This window comes from Protomyctophum bolini (assembly GCF_963924005.1).
Source record: "Protomyctophum bolini genome assembly, chromosome: 16".
Classification (NCBI taxonomy): domain Eukaryota; kingdom Metazoa; phylum Chordata; class Actinopteri; order Myctophiformes; family Myctophidae; genus Protomyctophum; species Protomyctophum bolini.
Genome location: NC_137877.1, coordinates 16,744,854 through 16,768,919, shown reverse-complemented (window position 1 = coordinate 16,768,919; position 24,066 = coordinate 16,744,854). Strand labels below are relative to the sequence as shown.

Genomic DNA, 24,066 nt, shown 5'->3' with positions numbered 1-24,066 from the left:
GAAACGAGGCTAACTTTTTTTTTCAACATTTCAAAAAACATGGGCTATAACCCATCGTTTTTGTCATTTCGTCATTTTTTTCAAATCTTCAAAAATGATGAAAAACTGCGCGCTATGGTATGCCGTACGATATGGGCTATAGCCCACGGTCCAAAATGATGAGAAACGAGGCTAACTTTTTTTTTCAAAATTTCAAAAAACATGGGCTATAACCCATCGTTTTTGTCATTTCGTCATTTTTTTTAAATCTTCAAAAATGATGAAAAACTGCGCGCTATAGTATGCCGTACGATATGGGCTATAGCCCACGGTCCAAAATGATGAGAAACGAGGCTAACTTTTTTTTTCAACATTTCAAAAAACATGGGCTATAACCCATCGTTTTTGTCATTTCGTCATTTTTTTAAAATCCTCAAAAATGATGAAAAACTGCGCGCTATAGTATGCCGTACGATATGGGCTATAGCCCACGGTCCAAAATGATGAGAAACGAGGCTAACTTTTTTTTTCAAAATTTCAAAAAACATGGGCTATAACCCATCGTTTTTGTCATTTTTTCATTTTTGTCAAATCATCAAAAATGATGAAAAACGGCGCGCTATAGTATGCCGTACGATATAGGCTATAGCCCACGGTCCAAAATGATGAGAAACGAGGATAACTTTTTTTTTCAAAATTTCAAAAAACATGGGCTATAACCCATCGTTTTTGTCATTTCGTCATTTTTTTCAAATCTTCAAAAATGATGAAAAACTGCGCGCTATAGTATGCCGTACGATATGGGCTATAGCCCACGGTCCAAAATGATGAGAAACGAGGCTAACTTTTTTTTTCAACATTTCAAAAAACATGGGCTATAACCCATCGTTTTTGTCATTTCGTCATTTTTTTAAAATCCTCAAAAATGATGAAAAACGGCGCGCTATAGTATGCCGTACGATATGGGCTATAGCCCATGGTCCAAAATGATGAGAAACGAGGATAACTTTTTTTTTCAAAATTTCAAAAAACATGGGCTATAACCCATCGTTTTTGTCATTTCGTCATTTTTTTCAAATCTTCAAAAATGATGAAAAACTGCGCGCTATAGTATGCCGTACGATATGGGCTATAGCCCACGGTCCAAAATGATGAGAAACGAGGCTAACTTTTTTTTTCAAAATTTCAAAAAACATGGGCTATAACCCATCGTTTTTGTCATTTCGTCATTTTTTTCAAATCCTCAAAAATGATGAAAAACTGCGCGCTATAGTATGCCGTACGATATGGGCTATAGCCCACGTTCCAAAATGATGAGAAACGAGGCTAACTCTTTTTTTTCAAAATTTCAAAAAACATGGGCTATAACCCATCGTTTTTGTCATTTCGTCATTTTTTTCAAATCCTCAAAAATGATGAAAAACGGCCCGCTATAGTATGCCGTACGATATGGGCTATAGCCCATGGTCCAAAATGATGACAAACGAGGATAACTTTTTTTTTCAAAATTTCAAAAAACATGGGCTATAAGTTATAACCCATCGTTTTTGTAATTTCGTCATTTTTTTCAAATCCTCAAAAATGATGAAAAACGGCGCGCTATAGTATGCCGTACGATATGGGCTATAGCCCACGGTCCAAAATGATGAGAAACGAGGCTAACTTTTTTTTTCAAATTTTCAAAAAACATGGGCTATAACCCATCGTTTTTGTCATTTCGTCATTTTTTTCAAATCCTCAAAAATGATGAAAAACGGCGCGCTATAGTATGCCGTACGATATGGGCTATAGCCCACGGTCCAAAATGATGAGAAACGAGGCTAACTTTTTTTTTCAAAATTTCAAAAAACATGGGCTATAACCCATCGTTTTTGTCATTTCGTCATTTTTTTCAAATCCTCAAAAATGATGAAAAACGGCGCGCTATAGTATGCCGTACGATATGGGCTATAGCCCACGGTCCAAAATGATGAGAAAAGAGGCTAACTCTTTTTTTTCAAAATTTCAAAAAACATGGGCTATAACCCATCGTTTTTGTCATTTCGTCATTTTTTTAAAATCCTCAAAAATGATGAAAAACTGCGCGCTATAGTATGCCGTACGATATGGGCTATAGCCCACGGTCCAAAATGATGAGAAACGAGGCTAACTTTTTTTTTCAAAATTTCAAAAAACATGGGCTATAACCCATCGTTTTTGTCATTTTTTCATTTTTGTCAAATCATCAAAAATGATGAAAAACGGCGCGCTATAGTATGCCGTACGATATAGGCTATAGCCCACGGTCCAAAATGATGAGAAACGAGGATAACTTTTTTTTTCAAAATTTCAAAAAACATGGGCTATAACCGATCGTTTTTGTCATTTCGTCATTTTTTTCAAATCTTCAAAAATGATGAAAAACTGCGCGCTATAGTATGCCGTACGATATGGGCTATAGCCCACGGTCCAAAATGATGAGAAACGAGGCTAACTTTTTTTTTCAACATTTCAAAAAACATGGGCTATAACCCATCGTTTTTGTCATTTCGTCATTTTTTTAAAATCCTCAAAAATGATGAAAAACGGCGCGCTATAGTATGCCGTACGATATGGGCTATAGCCCATGGTCCAAAATGATGAGAAACGAGGATAACTTTTTTTTTCAAAATTTCAAAAAACATGGGCTATAACCCATCGTTTTTGTCATTTCGTCATTTTTTTCAAATCTTCAAAAATGATGAAAAACTGCGCGCTATAGTATGCCATACGATATGGGCTATAGCCCACGGTCCAAAATGATGAGAAACGAGGCTAACTTTTTTTTTCAAAATTTCAAAAAACATGGGCTATAACCCATCGTTTTTGTCATTTCGTCATTTTTTTCAAATCCTCAAAAATGATGAAAAACTGCGCGCTATAGTATGCCGTACGATATGGGCTATAGCCCACGTTCCAAAATGATGAGAAACGAGGCTAACTCTTTTTTTTCAAAATTTCAAAAAACATGGGCTATAACCCATCGTTTTTGTCATTTCGTCATTTTTTTCAAATCCTCAAAAATGATGAAAAACGGCCCGCTATAGTATGCCGTACGATATGGGCTATAGCCCATGGTCCAAAATGATGACAAACGAGGATAACTTTTTTTTTCAAAATTTCAAAAAACATGGGCTATAAGTTATAACCCATCGTTTTTGTAATTTCGTCATTTTTTTCAAATCCTCAAAAATGATGAAAAACGGCGCGCTATAGTATGCCGTACGATATGGGCTATAGCCCACGGTCCAAAATGATGAGAAACGAGGCTAACTTTTTTTTTCAAATTTTCAAAAAACATGGGCTATAACCCATCGTTTTTGTCATTTCGTCATTTTTTTCAAATCCTCAAAAATGATGAAAAACGGCGCGCTATAGTATGCCGTACGATATGGGCTATAGCCCACGGTCCAAAATGATGAGAAACGAGGCTAACTTTTTTTTTCAAAATTTCAAAAAACATGGGCTATAACCCATCGTTTTTGTCATTTCGTCATTTTTTTCAAATCCTCAAAAATGATGAAAAACGGCGCGCTATAGTATGCCGTACGATATGGGCTATAGCCCACGGTCCAAAATGATGAGAAAAGAGGCTAACTCTTTTTTTTCAAAATTTCAAAAAACATGGGCTATAACCCATCGTTTTTGTCATTTCGTCATTTTTTTAAAATCCTCAAAAATGATGAAAAACGGCGCGCTATAGTATGCCGTACGATATGGGCTATAGCCCATGGTCCAAAATGATGAGAAACGAGGATAACTTTTTTTTTCAAAATTTCAAAAAACATGGGCTATAACCCATCGTTTTTGTCATTTCGTCATTTTTTTCAAATCTTCAAAAATGATGAAAAACTGCGCGCTATAGTATGCCGTACGATATGGGCTATAGCCCACGGTCCAAAATGATGAGAAACGAGGCTAACTTTTTTTTTCAAAATTTCAAAAAACATGGGCTATAACCCATCGTTTTTGTCATTTCGTCATTTTTTTCAAATCCTCAAAAATGATGAAAAACTGCGCGCTATAGTATGCCGTACGATATGGGCTATAGCCCACGTTCCAAAATGATGAGAAACGAGGCTAACTCTTTTTTTTCAAAATTTCAAAAAACATGGGCTATAACCCATCGTTTTTGTCATTTCGTCATTTTTTTCAAATCCTCAAAAATGATGAAAAACGGCCCGCTATAGTATGCCGTACGATATGGGCTATAGCCCATGGTCCAAAATGATGAGAAACGAGGATAACTTTTTTTTTCAAAATTTCAAAAAACATGGGCTATAAGTTATAACCCATCGCTTTTGTAATTTCGTCATTTTTTTCAAATCCTCAAAAATGATGAAAAACGGCGCGCTATAGTATGCCGTACGATATGGGCTATAGCCCACGGTCCAAAATGATGAGAAACGAGGCTAACTTTTTTTTTTCAAATTTTCAAAAAACATGGGCTATAACCCATCGTTTTTGTCATTTCGTCATTTTTTTCAAATCCTCAAAAATGATGAAAAACGGCGCGCTATAGTATGCCGTACGATATGGGCTATAGCCCACGGTCCAAAATGATGAGAAACGAGGCTAACTTTTTTTTTCAAAAGTTCAAAAAACATGGGCTATAACCCATCGTTTTTGTCATTTCGTCATTTTTTTCAAATCCTCAAAAATGATGAAAAACGGCGCGCTATAGTATGCCGTACGATATGGGCTATAGCCCACGGTCCAAAATGATGAGAAAAGAGGCTAACTCTTTTTTTTCAAAATTTCAAAAAACATGGGCTATAACCCATCGTTTTTGTCATTTCGTCATTTTTTTCAAATCCTCAAAAATGATGAAAAACGGCGCGCTATAGTATGCCGTACGATATGGGCTATAGCCCACGTTCCAAAATGATGAGAAACGAGGCTAACTCTTTTTTTTCAAAATTTCAAAAAACATGGGCTATAACCCATCGTTTTTGTCATTTCGTCATTTTTTTCAAATCCTCAAAAATGATGAAAAACGGCGCGCTATAGTATGCCGTACGATATGGGCTATAGCCCATGGTCCAAAATGATGAGAAACGAGGCTAACTTTTTTTTTCAAATTTTCAAAAAACATGGGCTATAACCCATCGTTTTTGTCATTTCGTCATTTTTTTCAAATCCTCAAAAATGATGAAAAACGGCGCGCTATAGTATGCCGTACGATATGGGCTATAGCCCACGGTCCAAAATGATGAGAAAAGAGGCTAACTCTTTTTTTTTCAAAATTTCAAAAAACATGGGCTATAACCCATCGTTTTTGTCATTTCGTCATTTTTTTCAAATCCTCAAAAATGATGAAAAACGGCGCGCTATAGTATGCCGTACGATATGGGCTATAGCCCACGTTCCAAAATGATGAGAAACGAGGCTAACTCTTTTTTTTCAAAATTTCAAAAAACATGGGCTATAACCCATCGTTTTTGTCATTTCGTCATTTTTTTCAAATCCTCAAAAATGATGAAAAACGGCGCGCTATAGTATGCCGTACGATATGGGCTATAGCCCATGGTCCAAAATGATGAGAAACGAGGCTAACTTTTTTTTTCAAATTTTCAAAAAACATGGGCTATAACCCATCGTTTTTGTCATTTCGTCATTTTTTTCAAATCTTCAAAAATGATGAAAAACTGCGCGCTATAGTATGCCGTACGATATGGGCTATAGCCCACGTTCCAAAATGATGAGAAACGAGGCTAACTCTTTTTTTTCAAAATTTCAAAAAACATGGGCTATAACCCATCGTTTTTGTCATTTCGTCATTTTTTTCAAATCCTCAAAAATGATGAAAAACGGCGCGCTATAGTATGCCGTACGATATGGGCTATAGCCCATGGTCCAAAATGATGAGAAACGAGGCTAACTTTTTTTTTCAAATTTTCAAAAAACATGGGCTATAACCCATCGTTTTTGTCATTTCGTCATTTTTTTCAAATCCTCAAAAATGATGAAAAACGGCGCGCTATAGTATGCCGTACGATATGGGCTATAGCCCACGGTCCAAAATGATGAGAAAAGAGGCTAACTCTTTTTTTTCAAAATTTCAAAAAACATGGGCTATAACCCATCGTTTTTGTCATTTCGTCATTTTTTTCAAATCCTCAAAAATGATGAAAAACGGCGCGCTATAGTATGCCGTACGATATGGGCTATAGCCCACGTTCCAAAATGATGAGAAACGAGGCTAACTCTTTTTTTTCAAAATTTCAAAAAACATGGGCTATAACCCATCGTTTTTGTCATTTCGTCATTTTTTTCAAATCCTCAAAAATGATGAAAAACGGCGCGCTATAGTATGCCGTACGATATGGGCTATAGCCCATGGTCCAAAATGATGAGAAACGAGGCTAACTTTTTTTTTCAAATTTTCAAAAAACATGGGCTATAACCCATCGTTTTTGTCATTTCGTCATTTTTTTCAAATCTTCAAAAATGATGAAAAACTGCGCGCTATAGTATGCCGTACGATATGGGCTATAGCCCACGGTCCAAAATGATGAGAAACGAGGCTAACTTTTTTTTTCAAAATTTCAAAAAACATGGGCTATAACCCATTGTTTTTGTCATTTCGTCATTTTTTTCAAATCCTCAAAAATGATGAAAAACGGCGCGCTATAGTATGCCGTACGATATGGGCTATAGCCCATGGTCCAAAATGATGAGAAACGAGGATAACTATTTTTTTCAAAATTTCAAAAAACATGGGCTATAACCCATCGTTTTTGTCAAATTGCGGAATTGCGGAAAAGGTAATTGCGGAAAACGATCGTTTTTTTCATTTTTTTCAAATCCTCAAAAATGAAAAACGGCGTGCTATAGTATTCTAAACAAAAAAGGAAAACATAGAGAATTTCTGTTTGCTGGATTAAATTGAACATACATAATTATACTACGGTACCTTGACCACTTTTTGTGATTTTTCGATTAGTTTTCACAATTTGTCAATTTTGAACAAAAAAAGGAAAGAATATCAAATGTCTTTTTACATGTTGGATTCAGATTGAAATAAGCCAATTATACTAAGGTCCCCTGACCAAACAGGCACTGATTTCCAATGTTTAAAGACATTCAGAATAACGAAAAACAGGCCTGTGTTCTGTCGTTTCATTTTAGGTTTAAAAATAAAACTAGATATTTTGTTTTCTCAATTTTATTTTGAAGATAAAAACTAATTAGGCCTATAAGTTAATACCTGGACCATTCAAAACTATTTAGGTTCATCTTACGGTTGACATGTTTGCCTGAAAAGGAATCTTTGAAATGTTTCATAGTTTTAGAAATATAGTGCTTTCAAATTTGAGAAATTTATAACAGGGTTCAATGGCAGATATTGCACGCCAAAAAAATGACTTTCACCTAGAAACTCCATTCATACTTTTTATAATTCAGCTTACTGTGGAGACACATGCTGGATCTTTTTACTTTGAAATGTTTTGTAGTTTGAGTTATTTTTGTCTTTTTTTTTTTAAACGGCATAGTATGTCGTCTGAGACCATGGCCATAAGCCAGACCGAATCAGCCGTTGGCAAAAAAAAGTGCCTGCCACACGACAGTGTGATTTGAGTCTGGCTTATTAGCCAGCTGGCTACTAGAGCCCATGGTCTCAGAGTGATTTGTCTTGTTTTTTCAAATCCTCAAATTATGAAAAACGGCGTGCTATAGTATTTTTTAAAACATTCTCAAATATGTTTTTATTTTAAAAAACAAATTAAAAAAAATTCACCTATTGGGAATAAAGTACAAACTTTTACAATATGTCCATTACAATCACCCATGTTTGTTTTTAATGGCCAAACAAACACTGAGGTGCCCACAATGTTTAGGTACAGTATTGATAAGCTATGAGCTTATTTCGGTGGCACGTTATGCTTAATCAAACAAGTTTACTGCAGTGTTTGGGACATGTTCTGTGTCTCCGTGTATCAGCGCAGCAACTACCATCTTCTTATCTGAAATAATTGTTTCCTATAAGTTTGAGCAAAGCATTTGCCACAAACTACAACTAAAGGTTTTCCACCCCTTTATGAGTCCTCATGTGTGATTTTAGACTCCCCTTTTGAACAAATTCTTTGCCACAAACGTTACAAATAAAGGGCTTTTCCCCCGTATGAATCCTCATGTGCGTTTTCAGATTACCCGTTTGACCAAATCCTTTGCCACAAACATTACAAATAAAGGGCCTTTCCCCTGTATGAGCCCTCATGTGCTTTTTTAGAGAACCCCTTTCACTACAGCCTTTACCACAAACTGGACAGATAAAGGGCTTTTCCCCTGTATGAATTCTCATGTGTGTTTGTAGTTCAGACATTTGACTACAGCCTTTTCCACAAAATGCACACGTGTAGGGCTTCTCCCCTGTATGAGTCCTCATGTGTCTTCTTAGATTACTGTTTTCACTAAAGCTTTTGCCACAAATTGTACAAGTATATGGATTTTCGGATTCAGTAGAGTGTGAAGAGAGGAGATGGTCATGAGTAGTTGGTTGTGATGGTTGCCAGTACTGTATATACGCTTGTGTTTGCATGTGTTCTGTTGAGGTGCTGGCTCGAGGCTCTGTCTCTCCGTGATTGTCTTCACTTTTCACTTGTAGTAATAATGTTGATGGACCAGTCTCCTCTGGTCTTAGAGGTAGCTCCTCCGGTTCCTGTTTAATCTGTGGAAGATCCAACTCCTCCTGGACAACAACCACCACTTCTTCCTGTTCCTCTTTAATCTGTGGAGTTTGTGCTTCCTCCTGGACCAGGCTGGCACTCCACCTCTCTTGTTCAGGGGAAACCTCTTCACATGGAGACAGGAGGAGGAAAGAAGAGGGTACCATCAGCAAAACAAATCGCAGTGCATTTCTCATTGGATGACATTTAAGCCAAATGCATACAGTACTACAGCCAAACAACCGATGTCCATTCAGTCCGGCTGGGTCCAGATTACCATATGACATCGCCCACCCAAACCTCTGAATTTCAGAGATTCGGGTGGGCGGGAGAATAATTTGTTGGAGCAACGACTTTATGAGCTTGTGGATCTGCATTTCTACATTTCACTTCAGCTGAAACGTTACATTTGTGGAATTTGTTTTAATTTAATTGAATTTGATAAAATGGTTGAATTTCTTTACAATGTATGACAAATAATGAAAAATATATAAATAAACCCACAAACATCTGTTCCCGACCCACTGCTTTGGAAACAGTGTACTAGCCTAACCTATTCTGCCAATTTATAGGAGGTACAATCATCTCCGAAATCTCTGTCATCTAGTAACAATTCACAAAAAAAACAACATATCACTAGAAAAGGTAAAACCTCTGTAACTCCATCCAACTCTGTAACAGTGATGCCTGGCTGTAGTGTAAAAAATGTGTGAAGTGAGCGGTGAAACTATACTTGTATTGTGATAGTAACTGATGCGAAGACGCGCGATGCGAGCAGTGACTATTTGGCTTAAACAACGATATAGCGGAGAGAAAGGCATGCTTGGATTGGTCTCATTTATTTTAAACAATAAGCAACGACTGTTGCAGCCTTCATGAAAGCAGTGACGCACAAATAATTAGGCTTAATAAAACATCCGACCGTAACAAGTCAACTGCCTGACACAGGCATTACCTCTCAAATAAAAAATATATATAATCCAGAAAATGTAGGGATTTAGCTTCTCTTCCGATTGAAACTCAGATGTGAAAACACCAAAAAAAAGCACCACCCGACCGTAACATGAATGAACTCTTTATTTTTTCTTCTCCTCTTGCCATAAATAAAGCATAATTTAATCGAGGCCTTATTACTTTTGATTAATTGAACATGCAGGGGACCCTCTTGTAAACCAGTGTAGGCCTAATGCTTAATTGGGTCGTCCACTCACAGTTAACAGTCTTTGTATTTAGTTTGTGCTTGAAATGTAGCCTACTGTAATTCTGCAAACTGTTAATACATATTTAAATCAATCAAACTCACAGCAGCAACTGCGAGGCGCACACATGCGGCTCGCGGAGCAAAGGAGGAATTAAACACAATAGTATCAGTGCAACACTATACAGAAAATATGAACAGAGGCATTACTTCTCTTATAACATAACGGAAACAAACCAACAGCAGTGAGTAGAGTGACAGTCGTCATTGTGTCAATCAATGCCTATAACTAAAGGCAAGCTCAGTAGCCTAAGCCTACTTATTGTTTTCTTTAGTTTTTAATTATACTTTGTCTTTTTATTTGTGTTCATTCAAGAATGCCATTTGTTTTATTTCGTTATATGGTATTTAGCCTCAAATGAAGGCACAGCACAGTGAGCACACAGGCCTGCACTTTGTTTTATTTATATATATAAAAAAAGAAGTAATGCTGCACTTTGTTTCCGTTTACTCATGTTAAGAGAAGTAATGCCTCTGTTCATTTTTCTGTATAGTGTTGCACTGATACTATTGTGTATAATAACAAAATTCCTCCTTTGCTCCGCCTCGCAAATGCGGCTGTGAGTTTTGTTTTTGTTATGTTAAGAGAAGTAATGCCTCTGTTCATATTTTCTGTATAGTGTTGCACTGATACTATTGTGTTTAATAACTCAATTCCTCCTTTTCTCCGCGAGCCGCATGCGTGCGCCTCGCAATTGCTGCTGTGAGTTTGATTGATTGAAATATGTATTAACAGTTTGCAGAATTACAGTAGGCTACAGATGAACCATCCAGATTTATCGCATGCACCTAAAACATAATGATAACAATCTAACCTTACATTAGCCATGGGGTATTATGTTTCGCCTCCGAAGCACGTTTCGTTTATTATAATACTTGTTCCAAGGATTTTTCAAACTCGTCGTGGACTTGTGATACGCCAATTTCTTGTCACATATTTGACACACTACTTGTTCTTTGTTGTCTTGGCATATTCTAAAATGCAACCACACTTTAGATTTCTTTTGTGGCGGCATGACCATGACTGCAAGCTGCAGCTGTTCTGTTGACTTCCTTGTTGTTACCACGAGTGAGGGGGAGAGGGGAGGCGGCGTTGTGAGGTGCTGCGAGGCGCGAGCATGGCTCACAGACCAAAATGGGCCGTCTCGCGGACGAAAAGCGGCCGCTTTTTTTTATGACTATTCGATTTAAAATTTCAAAATCGAGGGGTTAGGTTGGGGAGTGCAGCTAAACCAAACTGAGGGAGCAAAATGAGTTAATATTATACAAATATATATAAATCAGTTTAACCACTTCAGATCTACAAGCTCACAAAGCGCTGTGAGCTTGTAGAAACAATCGTACAGTATGACACGGCAGTATGTTCTTAACGCAAACCATAAACAAGGAGCCAAGGTTTTGACAAGACCGTCTTGCTCGATGGCTCTGTTTTGCCCCTCTCCCCCCCATCGAGCAAGACAATCTGGTCAAAACCACATGACTCCCATTGAAAATGAATTGCGAGCTGTTTTGCCCCCCCAGAACAAAACATTGTGTTTGGAATGTGTGACTGTGAGCGCAGCCTTATTGACCAACATGGTGTATTTATTGTTGTTTAACCCGTCATAACTAACAAGGAAGTCACAACACTTCCATGTTTTCCGAGGCGACCGTGTTTGCACGGTGCAACACTTATGGAATACTTTCATTACCGTGCGCAAGGAATTTATTATGGGAAATTGAGGCCAATGCATTACAATGGCGGCTGTGGCTGTGCATCGCGCGCATTTCTTCTCCGTTCTGTTGTTGTGATCACCACTTTGGAATATCTATTAACACTACGACAAGCGATTACAAAGTGGATTGTCATGACAAGCAACTTGGCGGTCAGCGCAGTGGCTCTTCAAAGGTTAGTGAAAACATGGCAGGGAGATCTGGAAAACGATTGTTTAATCACAGCATTAAAAGTAGCTGTGTAATCGTGTAATTAGTGGGATAACAAACAGTTTGGTTCATTATCGAGAAATAAATCTGTTCAGGATGATTAGGCATGATTAGGATGATGTCAGTGCCTAATCATCCTGTCGCGATTTATTTCTCGATACTGAACACCAACCCATTTTTTCATCCATAGAAGACATGCAGACTTCTATGGAATCCAAATGAGTGAAATCAGCGGTGGCGACTGAGAAATGTAATCCATGGACTCTCACCGACTGAGGACTTTAATCCATGGACTCTGCGTGCGTGTGCGAAGAGCGTGGAGGACACGGAGAAGGACATGCCACAGGTGTCACACTGGTAGGGCTTCTCTCCGGTGTGTCGTCTCTTGTGATAGGTGAGCGTGCTGGACTGGGCAAACGCCTGGCCGCACACGTCACACACGTAGGGTTTCTCTCCTGCATCAGGGAAGAATAACAGGATGGATTTCATAGTTTTTACTTTCTTTTAGTTTTTCCTGCGGTTGCACCGCAGACCAACATCCGTCTAACAATAGAACATCTGTACAATTAAACTATGCGTATACACTATAGCAGGGTTCCCCAATAGGCGGCCCGCAGAGCACCCCTTGTGGCCCCTGGAAGAATTTCCAGAATTCTGGGGTCCCAGATATAAATGGCATTAAATGGGGGTCAGTAGCCTATGCAACGTCAAACTGGGCATCCTTTTCAAATGGGGTCTTGCCCAGAAAATTAATTTTCAGGGCAAGACCTCGACCTTGCGCGTGCAGACTCAGCCCCCAGCCTGGTACCCTAGTCAAAATATGGCCCTTGAGGAAAATTAATTGGGGAACCCTGCACTATAGAGTGCTACAGTATGTATTCATAAAATGCTATCTAAATTACATAAATTGAGCCTTTGCATACATCTGTAAGGTCATCGAGGCTAGTGCAAGTGCTACGGTAAGTGCTACAGGCTAAGATAGAGTCTGAAGACGTGGGTTTACAGACTACAGCAGAAGATTGGGAGTGGGTCTGCATGTTCATTCCAGTTTTGGAGCCAGAAGGGAGAAGAGTCTGGGACGTAGACACCCGTGTGTATGTGCAGGTGGGTCTTACCTGTGTGTATGCACATGTGGGTCTTACCTGTGTGTATGCGCATGTGGGCCTTGAGCTGATTGCTCTGACGGAAGCTCTTGGAGCAGAAGACGCACTGGAAGGGCTTTATCTCACTGTGGGTCTTCATGTGTCTCCGCAGGTTGCAGGTCTCAGTGAACGACAGGCCGCACACCTCACACGTCAGCACCTTTAGTTAGTTATAGATTATTTATCACACCTCGCACGGCAGCACCTTAGTTAGTAATAATTATAATTACAGTTTATTTTGGTCATGAGCCATGTACAAATAGGCAGGCAAACAAACAGGAGGAGGGCACACACCAGTATTGATGAGGTGCTGCTAACCTTGGTAAATAAGTCTAAAAGACAAGAAAAGGACACACACACACACACACACACACACACACACACACACACTCATAGCCATGATACAGGAGAATATATGAAATGAATACCAATGTTTCAAAGTGTCCTTTCTTAAAAGACCTTTCCAAGACGAAACCTATTAGTTTAATAAATGAGTGTTCAGCCTTTTCGTTCAATAAAGACAGCTAAAAACTGAAGATGTAGGCTGAAGATTTAGCTTATAGTGCCTGCCTAGTACCCTTCTTACTTAAAATAAGTTAAACTCCTCACAAAAAGTTTGCCAACTTAACATTTCTCCCCTTTAATAATAGCAGTTAGTATATGGTAATTTATGTCCTTTTTATCATTGATTAGCCACCTTTACAAGGTACAGCTTGTAAGGAACAGGCATTCGTGGTACAAGCGTGCCGTGGGTATCCACCCCCCCCCCCCCCCCCCCCCCAAAATAACAAAAATAACTAATAATTGCCCAAATCCCCTGCCATATTGTTCGGTTGGCATTCACTCTCGTTCTGAGTTGCTTAGTGGAGGAAAAAAGAAAACACATATTGGCCATTTTTATACTTTATTCATTTTATTTACACTCAGTGTAAGCATGTAGAAGATCCATACACAGCCACAACGTTTTTGAGAGGAGTTTAAAAACCAATTGCAGAATAATGAATCATACAATATTTTAATACCTTCTTCCCTTTGCCCGTCTCGTCCAGATCCTCACGGTCATGCTCGCCCCTCTGCGTCAAGTCGGAGTTCACGCTCAGATCCATGGCGCTCCAACCCTCTTCGCCATCCGCTGCAAGGTTATTATAGTTAACCAAAATTTACAAAATAACGAAGGAAAAAAAAGAAAGAAAACATTTTCGTTAACTGAACTAAAAATAAAAAATATAACCGAAGCATTTATAGGACTCAGATTGTGCTAATGTATGCTGTTTAGAGCTTAATAATACTTTAATCCAACCTCGCCAGTAGAAAACCATTGTTTACACTGAGAGAAGACTTCACCGAGTAAAGTCAAAGTCGTACAATTTGTCACATGAAATTTGTACTACACATTTGACCCATCTCTTGGAGCGGTGAGCCGCAGCCGTGCCACCCTCTAGAATCATTTGATTAGTTGATTTGACCCCCCAATCCAACCCATTGATGCTAAGTGCCAAACAGGGAGGCATTGGGGCCATTTTACAGTCTTTGGTATGACCCGGCTGGGGATTGAACCCCGACCTCCCAGTTTCAGGGCGGACACTCTAACCACAAGGCCACTGTCTGGTTAGAAGCTATGACTCATCACACAACTTCTTCCGGTTCAACAAAAGAGTTCACAGCTGTCCAAGTTTTGTAGTTTAGAGGTGAAATCTGGCACCACTGCCGAGTTTAGACACCAGATGGCGGCATGTAACTGGTTAAAAGCAACTGAATTAGAAGAAAATGTGTCAAAACGAACTAAAACTAAACTAGAATGAAAAATCCCAAACTATTCTCACCTTGCTCTGCTGCCTCCGCCTCCTCCCACTCTTTGTCTTCCTCCACGTCTGCGACCTCCTCTTCTTCCACCACTCCCTCTTCTGCATCTAGGGCAGTGTCACGATTATGAAGTGACGTGTTGTAAGCTTGTAGATCAGCTATTTCTGGAAAAAGTTTGAAAATATACAACGATTTGTAAAACGTGTAAAAGATTACGACATGTATGCAAAATAATCGTGTTCATCTCAAATAATGGCGATTAGTAATAATTGTATCCGTACCCAGCTCAGACTTGGACCCGTTGCTCGGCTTCGTGTGTTTGGGGCTTTCCGACAGATATTGCGTAGCCTCTACCATCCCGAGAAACACGGCTGCACTACGCACCGTAGCCAAGTTGTCACTGAAACAACATGGTAAATGGTGCATTTACACACACACACACACACACACACACACACACACACACACACACACACACACACACACACACACACACACACACACACACACACACACACACACACACACACACACACACACACACACACACACACACACACACACACACACACACACACACACACACACACACACACACACACACACACACACACACACACACACACACACACACACACACACACACACACACACACACACACACACACGAAAGTCAGGAAACCATGCAAGGCACCAACCTGCACATTGGGAGCAATTAGAGACTTGCTCAAGGACACTTGAGCATCAACTACTAAATTAAACTATTGAGACCTGAGGCAGATTATACAAATGCAAAGAACAACCCTAGCCTGGATCCAGGCCATAGACCCCGCCCACTAACGATGATCAGGCTACAACAACCCCATGTCGGAAGATTGACAACAAAATACATTTTAATTTCTTCCTACTCAATCAAAACACTCACCAATAAACTGGATATAATTAACTCAGTGTGGTTCACAATTCACATAATATAATCCTGTACAGTACACCAGTCGTTCTCAAAGTGGGGTCTGGGTGGGGACCCCCAGGGGTCCTTGAGGGGGTTACATTAACACTTGTGATACCATACAGCTTAGATTGGGGCCTCGGAGATCAGAATGGCATCAAATGGGGGTGTGTGGCTTAGTGCATATCAAATTGGGGATCCAATTGGATTGGAAAAAAATAAAAATAAATTATTGGCTTTTTCAAATGGAGGTCTGCAGGCTAATAATGTATGTGTCAATTCCTTTGGGGTTCCTTGACATGAATAAGTCTGAGGACCAGTGCATGTACACGACATGCACATACTCTCTCTCGCATGCTCATTCTAAACCTGACAGAGGCGTCATTTCAGAGAAAAATAGGGGGTGGTAAAAATAAGATATTATACAGCCCCATTTCTAAAATAGTGGATCTACAAGCTCTCAACCAGTCGCCAAGCCAAGGGGGTGGGAGAGAAGATTTTTGAAAATATTTGCCTATAATAACATTCCCATAATAGCGATGCCACGTTGGAAGTGGTTAATAAATGAATGGTTGCATACAATAAAATTCGTATCTAAATTATAACACGCATCATGCAGATTGGACACAGATCTATTGCGATAAAATCAGATGAATCTCCAAAAACAATTCAGTGTTGGTGACAATATGCATATAAACTAACTGAATTTAAGGTGGAACACTAGATTGTGATGTGAATACAAGGTTTGATGACCCAAATGACGTTTGATGACCCTGTTACCTGACGAGGCTGTTCATCTCCCCGGTGTAGATGAACTCCAGCAGCTTCTCCAGGGCGTAGCGGCTGACCTTGTCAGGGTCCAGGCTCATGACCCCTTGACCCTTGACTTTGTCGGGGTCCAGGCTCATGACCCCTTGACCCTTGACCGGATCCAGGCTCATGACCCCTTGACCCTTGACCTTGTCATGGTCCAGGCTCATGACCTCCTGACCCTTGTCGCCGGTCTGGGTGCTGAAGTAGACGCTGAAGTAAGGCTGCAAGATATATTGAAAATGTTCCTTGATCGAGCCATCATCATGCGAGATATATACATATTGTGAGAGACGGCATTACAGAGGTAAAATAATGCCATATAATTATGTCTATTTGCCGATTGAGCAATCCCAATCGAAGTATAAATCAAGTTGAGCACAGCTGCTCGTCCCCGCCCCTCTCAACTGAACATGTTCTGTTTATATCCCAGTATCCCCTCATGATATATTGAATTAATTAAAACTATATACTGCAAAAAAAAATTACATATCGTTATCGAGGTATTCAACAACATTATCGAATAATATATCGCTTATATATATTGCTTTTCTTACATGCAGACTTACGCTGAAGGCGGCCAAGACGTTGCGGTGCGCGCGGAACTCTGCGTCCCTCACGGCCACGGTGACATCACACATGATGTTCTCCTCACGCAGCTGGTGGAGACGCTGCAGCAGCAGCACGCCGTGACTCGCCACGCGTGACATGACTCACTGCTTCCTGTGCGGCGGCAAGACACAAGACAGCACACACATCGATTAGGGATAGGAAGATATGAAAATAACATGGCACGATTAAAAGCTAAAATGCCACTTTTGTTTTGTTATCCTATCCCTAAAAGCACAGGAAAGTACAGTTCAAGAGGATTTAAACCCAAGAAAGCCTATGGCTTGTTTCCATTGGGGTCCTCCATACTCAATTCATCGAAAGAGAGAGGTCAATTTAAAAATAAAAACTAATCCAGCTTTACAATTCAAACAAATGCTACATGGTATGATGGTAAGGAAAGGTACTATGTTTACCCAGGGTAACTGGTCTAAGATCAAGAACTTGTTTACAGCCAGGCCCTGCTCAAGGTAGGTAATGCAAAGACAAGAAGACAAGAATCAAACACTGGCAACATTGCAGGACCACATCGACAATAGCTGTGTATATATATATATATATATATATATATATATATATATATATATATAGGCCTAAATAGGCCCACAATGAAAACAGTGGTCCTACAGTCTTTGTATTGGTGAGTAGTGAAAACGTTATTTTTATTTTAGCAAAAGTCGAGAGGCTGTTCATTAAAAGTCCCATAGCTCTAATGCGACGGCAGCAACGGCATTAGGGCTATGGACCAGAGCTCCATTTTGGGCATTTGACAATAGCTGATATACAAGTTAATTTAGATCAAAACGATATGCATTGAGCTTGTAGATCTACTATTTTTTTCTTCTTTTTTCTATGAAATGAGACAGTCTACAAACTCTAGTCTACATAATGAAGTACTCTACAGTACATTTTGAAGTCCCTTTTTATTTCTTTAACTGTCTATGATTATTTCTTTTTTTTTGCATAGAAGCGTATATTTGTATGTTTTTAATGTTCTGATGAATTGATTATGGAGGACCCTGATGTAAACAAGTCTTGGTGCTTTTTCTGGTTTTATCCTCGTAGCAGTTTTTGTATTGACCTGTACTTTCGTTTGAACTGTAGTACTGTACCCATACCACCACACGCGCGCGCACACACACACACCCACACGCACACATTAATGTTTAACACAATGCTAACATTAGCTTATTATTCTATTCATCACAGATCCCAGTGTGATTGAATGGCGTGAAACGGTAAAGTGTAATGTTAAATTAAATAACGAGATACTGCAACAACAAAACAACAAGCGCACGTAACATTGTGCTCTTATTTCAAAGGTTGGGCGACTGTTGTTTGGTTTGTTTGTTTTTGTTTTAGAGTAAAATAAATACAGACGAGACCGTCCATATTAAAAGCTTAAACAATTAAGAGCGCCGGGCGCGTTATTAACTTAATATCCACGTTTCAAAAAGGCGCTATTTTCAATCTCTTAAATTCCTTAGAAAAGCATAAAAGTACCTTTTGATTTCCTCTCGAAGCAGCCAGCCAGATATTAAGCAAGTGACGTCATCATCAAAGGTCAGGCACCCGCGAGATTCTCGCGAGGGTTGCTATTTTAAAGCTACAGTGCGGTCAAAAACATCCAATAGCACCCAGCTGCAGTCTCGCAGACGAGACGTGCTCCGTGAGCGGGCCGTGCTCCGTGAGCGGGCCGTGCTCCGTGAGGGGACCGTGCTCCGTGAGGGACCGGAAACTTAACTTTGGTCCATTATTTCTCCACTTTAATAATATTGTGTTTTACATCATTTTAATCATTGATTAGTCACCTTTACAACGAGGTACAGCTTGTCATGACCAGTGCACGCGTCCGTGGAATGAGCAACATTGCTAAACGTCTCCACTTTATTCCACTCCATTCGGAACTGGCCTCTGTAAAAGCTGAAATTTTATCTGTATTGTACTATGTTTTTGTATGGACGTGGTGATGGGTGCCTGCACATGTGTGCACACATGGCATCAACGCATGGTGTTGTGTGCAGGCGCCCTACACTCTGTCTTTCTTTTTCTTTTACCCCCCTTTTCCCCTTTTTTTTTTCATTATACATTTTAAAGGTCTATATTCTATAACAAGGCCAAGGGTCCGTTTGGTTACCAACTCTCCATCATTTAGCTGGTGACCACCTGGAAACCACTGGTTGAAAACCACTGCTTCAATCTGTCAGCTCAGCAATGCACCACCAAGTCCACCAGAGAGCACTAGAGACCAATCCATACAACGTAAAAGGGAACTGCATGATGTTCACATCATACACTTTACTTATGAAATAAAGAAAAAATGCTCTCAAGTCAAAAATGCATCTCATTTATGTCTGAGCATGCAACCCCACAATGATTTTGGCTAAATGTCAATCTGCATGTGAAATTGTAAAGGTCCTGAAGGCCAATGCATGGATGGGCAGGCAGGGCTGGTCAAAGGGCAAAATATAAGAAAAGATAAGAGTAAAAGGGAGGGTGAAGAATACAAGAGGAGGAGCAGACAGTGGTATTACTACAATACGCACAGCCGAAGGAGCCACAAGTGACACCCACACATCTGCAGCTAAAAGGCTGCATGATCCTCCCACTGGAAACTTTATTTCAACATTTTGGTTAAGCTTACACTTACAGTATTATGTCACTTTGAATATTGTGTCTGTGAAATCTTAAAGTCTAAGGTAAGCCATTTTCTGTTCTGACTCTTTTAAATGTGACGTTTAAACACTCGACTTGAGTGTGTGTGGTTGTATTGCAGGCCTATTGCCTATATACACACACACACACTATAATTATTTTCATTATTTTATCATATATCATTCTCCATTGACAGAATCGTGTAGACACATCCATATCCTATTGTTACATGGTTGTAAAAGTATAGAAAAGGTTTGTGTTGAGACTAGTTGACGTCAAAAGAGAAAGTGAAAGCCTTTCAATTTTTCAAAAATTAAAATAGCCAATCTAGAAGCTACGACAGGTTGCAATGCAAGCTTAATATGTAAGAAAAAGGTTTTCACCTTCTTGACAAAATTAATTGAGTGTGTGTGTGTGTGTGTGTGTGCGTGCATGCACACGCATGTAGTCCAAAAGTTCCTGTTTTATCAGAATCTCAAAGAACTTTATGATCTTGGGTGCACAGCTCTGACATGAGCAACAATTCCTAAAGACCGCCTTGACTAAAATTCTACAATTACATATGATTTGACCGTGCACAGATTACACAAGAATGCCTGTTTCACATTTCCCCTTTTGGAGGTACTTCCTAAACAATGAAATGTGAAACAACTTCGCTTTGAGTTGTGGTAACCATGTAAAACATGTGACATGACACATACTTAGTTTAAAACATATCTCTGAACAGATATGTTTTAAATGCGTTTCATTGTTTGCTTTTTATTTATTTATTGTGTCTTAGAAGTCTCATAATACCATACAATACAGTATTTTAATTTTTTCCCCCCAGAATATGGAGAATCTGAAGTCAATGCAGGACCAACTTTGCAAGTGGCTTTCAAGCGATCCTGATCACATCATTGAACCATGCGAGGACATCTTATCTGCAAGGCAGGATAAGATGCTGCAGAAGCAAGATGTTCCTTTGGAGAAAATTACACTTCTTTTGAAGATGATCATCGATGATGGAGACAGCAAATGTCAGAAATTCTATGACATTCTGTTGAAGCAGCAGGGTCACTATCCAGAACTACAACACTTTTTCAATAAGAAAGGTACAAAGTCAGTCTCACTCATTGCTGCTTTGTGGGACTCTTATTGGGTTGCTAGTTAAAGCCAGATTTAACTAAAGTGACCTTAGTGGGGCCATGGGCTAATTTGACATTCATCAGTTATAGTAGGCCTAATATAATAATTTGCTGCTCTTTTGCCCTTTTTAGGATCACCAAGACAAACAGCCCTGGCTGATGATGGGAGTATTGCTTCCGCCCGTCAATTTACCGGTATCAAAGCAAAGAACTTGAATATGTCAGTAAAAGTAAATACCATCCCAGGAACGCCTGCTCAGCATGGTGAGTATGAGTATATATTGTTATGAGACATCAATCTATATCTATATACAGCAGGATGGTACTATAGCCTGGATTCCAGACTGAAGTTCTTGTTAAGCGTTTGTGATAAAAAAGCAATCCGCCGAATGGCGCAAATGAGTCTGGATTCCAGGTTAGAATGGTACGTAATGAATGTACAACAAAGCTGAGTTTCCCCACAGATAATAGTTTTATTGTCCTATTTTCACTCCGTTTCTGACAGGCGGGACTGCTGGACAACCTCTAGCACAATGCAGTGCATTCAACAGCAGTATTGCAAGTGCAGATTCATTGACAGATGTCGATGTTGCTGGGGACATTGACTTGTCAGTGGTGGTGAATACCCTGCAACAAGCCCAGATGGTTTACCCTGCAGGTAACTATCATCTTTTCTACACCTCTTACCAGACATTATCATGTAATGTATTCATGTATTTATGCCGTACATATGTATGCGCACAAGCTCATCAGTATGCATACATGAAACGCATTTATTATGTACATGCACACATTTGTAACATCATTCATAATCACAACTGAGGAAAGATTACATTTCTTCTTTGCTTGTCAGCTGTGCTTCATACAGAGAAAACTATGGCATCCACTCAGGTAGATACTCTGGCAAATAGCAACTCAAAATAACGTTCCATTGTTGCAATGGATGCATATTGAAAAAAGAATAAATACCTGCTTCTCATTTCTATAGGGCTCGTCTGTGGACATATTGGTCGCCAACAAGGTGAAGCTTGTCGAGTGGCTCAGCTCAGATCTCCACATTCTACAGCATGCACAAGCTGAAGGAGTTATTGATGGAAGAGTTTATAAACAACTGAAGAACACAGCACAGCCAGAAGATGCTTGTATTCAACTTATTGATACAATGATTAATAGAGGGGAGCGACAAGCATCTCAATTCCTCGAACTTCTACAAAAAAGAGAGATTCTCGACACTTATCCACAACTCAAGGAATGGAATCCTTCTTTTGCGCTGCCAGGTATATAAAAAAGGGCTGATTATTTGTGCCGGGTGGTGGTAATGACTTCTTTGTATGACTTAATTGTATTTTGTATCCCCCACTCCCCACCACCAAGGATCAACAGCTACTACTTTGATGTCTGGAAATAGTTAATGTAAATTAGATAATTTAATGTATCCATCACACTGCAATGAAGGCTTTCACTTCTCTCATCCACAGGACCACCTGAGCCAAAGATCACATCCACAGGACCACCTGAGCCAAAGATCACAAACAGCCTTTCTGTTCTAGGTACAGATGATTCTCTTCACAAGATCCATATATAACCATTTCTCTTTAAACTTACCCTCTTGTGACATCTTATTTATTGCAGTATGTTATCCTTTGTTTTGTGTAAAGACAAAATGGATTTCTTCATCAAGAACCGGGGGTCTTTGGTCCAAAACGTCAAGAATGTGGAGTCCATCGTTGATGATCTGATAAGTGGAGGGTTCCATGCTGAATTGGCCGCCAAAATCAGTGCTGAGAACACAGACCCGGCACGCATGAGAAAGATCCTCGTCAGTGTGAGCAGCAAGGCATTAGCAGAAGTCCTGTTCAACGCCCTACTCGAACATCAACATGATGTCATGAAGGAATTACTGGGATAAAACCTCCCGATTAATTCAGGGATATATCATACACTGTATGAAATACAGTCACTGTATGACATATGTATGTCATACAGCTATAAAAGCTGTATGACATACAGCTTCTATAGCTGATATGATATGACAACGATCGCATGCACGCTCACACACACACACACACACACACACACACACACACACACACACACACACACACACACACACACACACACTCCAACTGATCCAGTCAGTCCTTCTCAGTGAGAATACAGGTCTGACTGGATAAGTTGGAGAATTTCTCAGCAGACCGCAGTTTTGCCTCCGCTGTACTGTATGTCTCTATGGAGGCAGACGCTTTTAAGCTATATATTGATTGACATGTACAGTAAGATTGTAAGTAGTAGTACCCTACCCATGGAATAATGTACAATAACATATTCTATATGGGACCATACTGTAAACCATTGTGATGCAGGCCTCATTATATGCACCACTAGGCATTACCTCTAGTATTGAGTTGTTGAGATATTTAATGTTTTTATTTTTGTCATGTGAAGGACATTTTACATTTTTATTTATTGCATTATCTAATGGGTAACCGGAAAGCTCGCCTTAAAACACACCCGTCTATTTGTTTTACTGATGTTTTAATAGGTTCAGACATAGTTTTACTGAAATTAAGTTTAGGATTGGGAATAAGGTTAGGTTTAACCATTTAGGCATAGTTTACTGAGGTTACGTTTAGGAATAACAGGTAGAGCCCGTTCCGCCGGATTAACGTCCGATGCGACTGTTTTGAGGCGAGCATTTCTGGTATTCATCTGATGCACTGCTCAGGTTGTATTTGTATATGGGAAAACATTTTGTACGGTAATGAAAAAAATGTATTATTATATATGGTGTGACATTCCGATATTGTAATGAACCTTTTGATCGACAACTGAATCATGATAAAGATTATTTTTGTGTCCAATCCATACTGCCACGTCCAGGATCAGTGGCGTGCACAGACATTTAGAGGGGCAGGTGTTCAAGTGAAAAAAAAAGGGCACCTTGTGCAGCGTGTGGAACCGGCCGGTTGCCTTAATAGTGTGAGATTTATAGATTTTGGGGCATATTTTTTTTTATCAAGAATAGATGTCACCATGGTCCACATACTGTAGTGTACAGTGTACACTGTACAAAAAGGGCACATTGCTGTCCAGAGGGCATAGGGCAGGTGCTCTAGCACCAACT

General features: G+C 39.6%; 2 protein-coding genes across 3 annotated transcripts; one reads left to right on the top strand and one right to left on the bottom strand.

Moving 5' to 3' along the window:
- Window positions 1–7,830: 7,830 nt before the first annotated feature.
- Window positions 7,831–18,714, bottom strand: LOC308330245 (uncharacterized protein). 2 transcript variants are annotated; one of them, XM_080785047.1, is made up of 10 exons: window positions 18,664–18,714; window positions 17,121–17,274; window positions 16,522–16,775; window positions 15,074–15,192; window positions 14,813–14,956; window positions 14,012–14,121; window positions 13,180–13,194; window positions 12,990–13,134; window positions 12,117–12,302; window positions 7,831–8,793 (listed from the first exon to the last, which is right to left on the bottom strand). In XM_080785047.1, exons 2-10 carry the CDS (start codon window positions 17,259–17,261, stop codon window positions 8,018–8,020), a joined length of 1,890 nt encoding a protein of 629 aa, XP_080641173.1. In that variant the 5' UTR covers window positions 17,262–17,274; window positions 18,664–18,714; the 3' UTR covers window positions 7,831–8,017. The 2 variants fall into 2 exon arrangements, with proteins under 2 accessions (XP_080641173.1, XP_080641172.1); XM_080785046.1 differs by lacking the exon at window positions 13,180–13,194 and having other exon boundaries at window positions 12,990–13,149.
- Window positions 18,715–20,376: 1,662 nt separating this feature from the next.
- LOC308330753 (uncharacterized protein) lies at window positions 20,377–23,859 on the top strand. The gene is made up of 8 exons (XM_080785749.1): window positions 20,377–20,436; window positions 20,645–20,909; window positions 21,075–21,206; window positions 21,448–21,600; window positions 21,796–21,833; window positions 21,931–22,219; window positions 22,421–22,492; window positions 22,601–23,859. The coding sequence occupies exons 2-8, from the start codon at window positions 20,648–20,650 to the stop codon at window positions 22,849–22,851; spliced, it is 1,197 nt and encodes a 398-aa protein (XP_080641875.1). The 5' UTR covers window positions 20,377–20,436; window positions 20,645–20,647; the 3' UTR covers window positions 22,852–23,859.
- Window positions 23,860–24,066: the final 207 nt, after the last annotated feature.

Bases quoted from the DNA above. Each gene is read 5' to 3' on its own strand.
- LOC308330245 (XM_080785047.1), bottom strand. From the start codon at position 17,261: ATGTCACGCGTGGCGAGTCACGGCGTGCTGCTGCTGCAGCGTCTCCAC. The intron at 14,957-15,073 runs GTACGGATACAA...AACTTTTTCCAG, and splicing joins CGGGTCCAAGTCTGAGCTGG to AAATAGCTGATCTACAAGCT. The intron at 12,303-12,989 runs GTAAGACCCACA...TCCCTGATGCAG, and splicing joins CCACATGCGCATACACACAG to GAGAGAAACCCTACGTGTGT.
- LOC308330753 (XM_080785749.1), top strand. From the start codon at position 20,648: ATGGAGAATCTGAAGTCAATGCAGGACCAACTTTGCAAGTGGCTTTCA. The intron at 21,207-21,447 runs GTGAGTATGAGT...CGTTTCTGACAG, and splicing joins AGGAACGCCTGCTCAGCATG to GCGGGACTGCTGGACAACCT. The intron at 21,834-21,930 runs GTAGATACTCTG...TCATTTCTATAG, and splicing joins AAACTATGGCATCCACTCAG to GGCTCGTCTGTGGACATATT.